This window comes from Etheostoma spectabile, chromosome 5 (genome assembly GCF_008692095.1).
Source record: "Etheostoma spectabile isolate EspeVRDwgs_2016 chromosome 5, UIUC_Espe_1.0, whole genome shotgun sequence".
Lineage (NCBI taxonomy): Eukaryota > Metazoa > Chordata > Actinopteri > Perciformes > Percidae > Etheostoma > Etheostoma spectabile.
In genome coordinates, this window is record NC_045737.1 from 13,720,437 (window position 1) to 13,723,522 (window position 3,086).

At 40.9% G+C, this 3,086-nt stretch overlaps 1 protein-coding gene across 1 annotated transcript in view; it reads right to left on the reverse strand.

Moving 5' to 3' along the window:
• The window catches only part of slc25a25a (solute carrier family 25 member 25a), a 5,558-nt gene extending 4,127 nt beyond the window's left edge, over positions 1–1,431 (reverse strand). The window contains exon 1 of the mRNA XM_032515589.1: positions 1,270–1,431. Within this exon, the coding sequence (XP_032371480.1) occupies positions 1,270–1,431 (162 nt within the window). The remainder of the gene's footprint in view (positions 1–1,269) is intronic.
• Positions 1,432–3,086: the final 1,655 nt, after the last annotated feature.

The window sequence follows — 3,086 nt, forward strand, 5'->3', positions numbered from 1 at the left end:
GGGGGGGGGGGTACTAAGAATTCCACTTAATCAATGCAAACTTTTGGTAGTACAGTTGAGAGAAACCACTGAAGCAGATGACATGGTGCAGTGGTGTGCAGAGTAATTTTCACAAACATTAATATTTTTCACTTATGTAACCTGTACAGCTAGTACTGAATGCACTCCGATGTCCTGACTGCCAATCCTGTAAATCTGGCTGAATGTGAGGTTTAAAAACAGCATCCTCGCTTGGGTTTTATGATCCCACTGGACAGCATTATGACCCACTGGCTAAGCCAAAATGCTCTTGGTATTCTTAAATTACTGGGATGACGTCATTCCCAGACCAGGGAGGGTGAGTCAAACTCTGGTCTTCTGTGACCTGGACTGCAGGCTGACCTGCCAACAGCTTTAATCCAGTTTAAGCACACACCTCCGGAGCTAAAACAAGACGAGGACACAGGCAGTCCTAGTAGTGCAAACATGACCCCACAGCCCACTGGGCAGGCACATACTTTCACACTGTAATGAGAGTCAGAAGGACATTCCGCTCTCTCCTGCAGCTCACATTAAACTACCTGCACAAAGTTCAATGTGACTTCTAGCAAGACCGAAGAGGAACTGCATGTCAAATCTAAATTATATTGCTATTCCTGTACGAAGTGACCAAGTTTGGTTAGTGTTTGGAAGCTTCCTGCACTTTTCATGAAAAAAAAATAAAATAAAAAAAGCCAAGTGGAAAGTTGACTTTGCTGGAGGCCCAAGATGATAACTTAAATTGTCATACCAAAGTAGTAGATTTATTTTTGCACATGCGATCAGATCACGAAGTAAAACGTGAACTTTTACTTCTGACCGGTCGGCGCCCAATTAATTTGCAGAGGGAGCATGAATCACAGCGCAGTGCAACCTTTTAGCACAAAACTCAAGGAACAGTTCGAATATCATGTGTACATCATCATCATTATAAGCACTACGTTGCATATGGCAACATATACTGACTTCCAAATCACAAGCAATAAGCATAGCGTACATTCCCTTTTAGGGTGGATATTCCCCGAATGAATTACAGCCTGTAGCCTAGCACGCGCTAAGTTAAATTCCCCAGCGACTTTTCTGGAAGCCGGTTAGATTTGCGGCCTAGTCGTAAGGTCTTCCACTACCAATGTACCCACCCCACGTTACTCTTTTCGGCGCCCGGAAAGAAAGGATTTAGTGACGGTCAAAATAAAAAGATTTAATTGTTGACATATAAAGCAATAAGTACTTAAGTGTTTTCCCACTCACCTTTCGCCACCTTTGGTAGGTTGAAAACTCCTGGGACGGCAGGAACACGCTCAGTTTGTTAAAGAGAGACTTCAGTTCCGTAGGCAGTCCGTTAGATTCAAAATATTCCACTTCAACTGGATCTGAGTTGGACACGGGGACGTAAAGGCACAGGCCGAGCATGTTTGGCTTCAGAAAAATTAAAATAAACTACAATAAATAAATAAATAGCCCGAGCAATGTCTCTACTACTCCACGGGGTAAGAAGACTGAAATGCCGGTGAGGAAACGCCGGTTTCTAAAGCATGAAGGCCACGCCCATTCCCGGAATAGTTTTACGACATTGGCTGTCCCGTCGGCATCCTAACGTCATTTTACTACTGACCAATCGCTGAGGCCTCCCATTGATGGGCTCGGCTCGATTTCTTTAACTGTCTATGGCTCGATCCCGCCTTTATCTTGCGTAAAGTAACGGAGAATGGCCAGCCAATCCTGTTCCTCCTTTTAGCCAGCTATGTGAAGGATTGACCAATCCCGTTTTTTTTTATTCAAACTGTGGCAGAAGGATTGCCTGTGAAAAACATTATTAATTCATTCATTATTAACAGTCTATGGGCAGGCCTGGTGGGTATATGAGCCAGGAACTCCTAAAAACTATTGATACAAATTAAATATAAATACAATAGACGTATACGTTATATTAATTAATAGATAAATACATTAAATTGTTTTGGAAAAATTATGTTCATACAAAGTTTGAGAAAATTAATATTTGTTTTTTCATGGAAAGATTAGGTTTTAAACCTTAAACAGAGCCAGAAAACGTTTAAAACTATTAAGCAGAAATATATAAGAGGAAATGTAGGCCAACAGAAGACAGCCAACATTAAAAGGCTTTATGCTCAGTTTGAGCCAGACTCATCCATCAAAACAGACTCATCCATCAATAAAACACAATAAAAAGCAAAACATGTGTCAGAAAAACAAACTCACAATATATTAAAATAATAAGTAAAAAACAAACAAAGTAAAACAGATCATAATCAATGAACAAGTTTTGATTTTGGCCAAAAGTGATTAAGTTCCACAGTCCACTTTAGTTCTCTGAATTTATTTCTGCTATGTACTTTAGTGTCAATTAAACAGAAGCTTTTGGAAAGCTAAAACAGTTCTGATGTGCCTCTGCAACCAGTTTCCTTGTCGATGTGACCACAGACAATAATGTTGCGTAATGTATTTGCCCGCTGAGTGTGAAGTAGTTACATTTAGATTTAGGCCTGACCTCTCGAAAAGCCTCGGTGGGGCTGACAGCCACGAGGGGTGAAGACTGAAATAAACTGAGACAACAAGGATGAGCGCCAAAAGGTGCTGAAGGAACGCCAAGTGCTACTGCAGAACTTCACACACACACACACACACACACACACACACACACACACACACACACACACACACAACACACACACACACACACACACACACACACACACACACACACTCACACACTCACACACAGAAAGGTTCTGTGACTTCAGGCTATTGATAGAGATTATCTGTTTTCTATCTGCTCCAAAGTTCCAAAGAAAGCACATTTTCATGCTATTTTAGACACTATTGTACTTTGGCCCTGTATCATAAGACAGTGGTTGTTTTCCCAGTTTAATGATGAATAAGTCAATTGGCCTGCACAGAGCCCTCACCCTGAACTCCACCCATAAACAAAGTTCTGTCACACACACAAATCTGTTTTCATCTTTTGGACTTCATTTTGGATATTCTTACCTCTTACATCCTCAAACAACATTTGATCTGTTTAACTGATTTTGTGTAAAGCACTT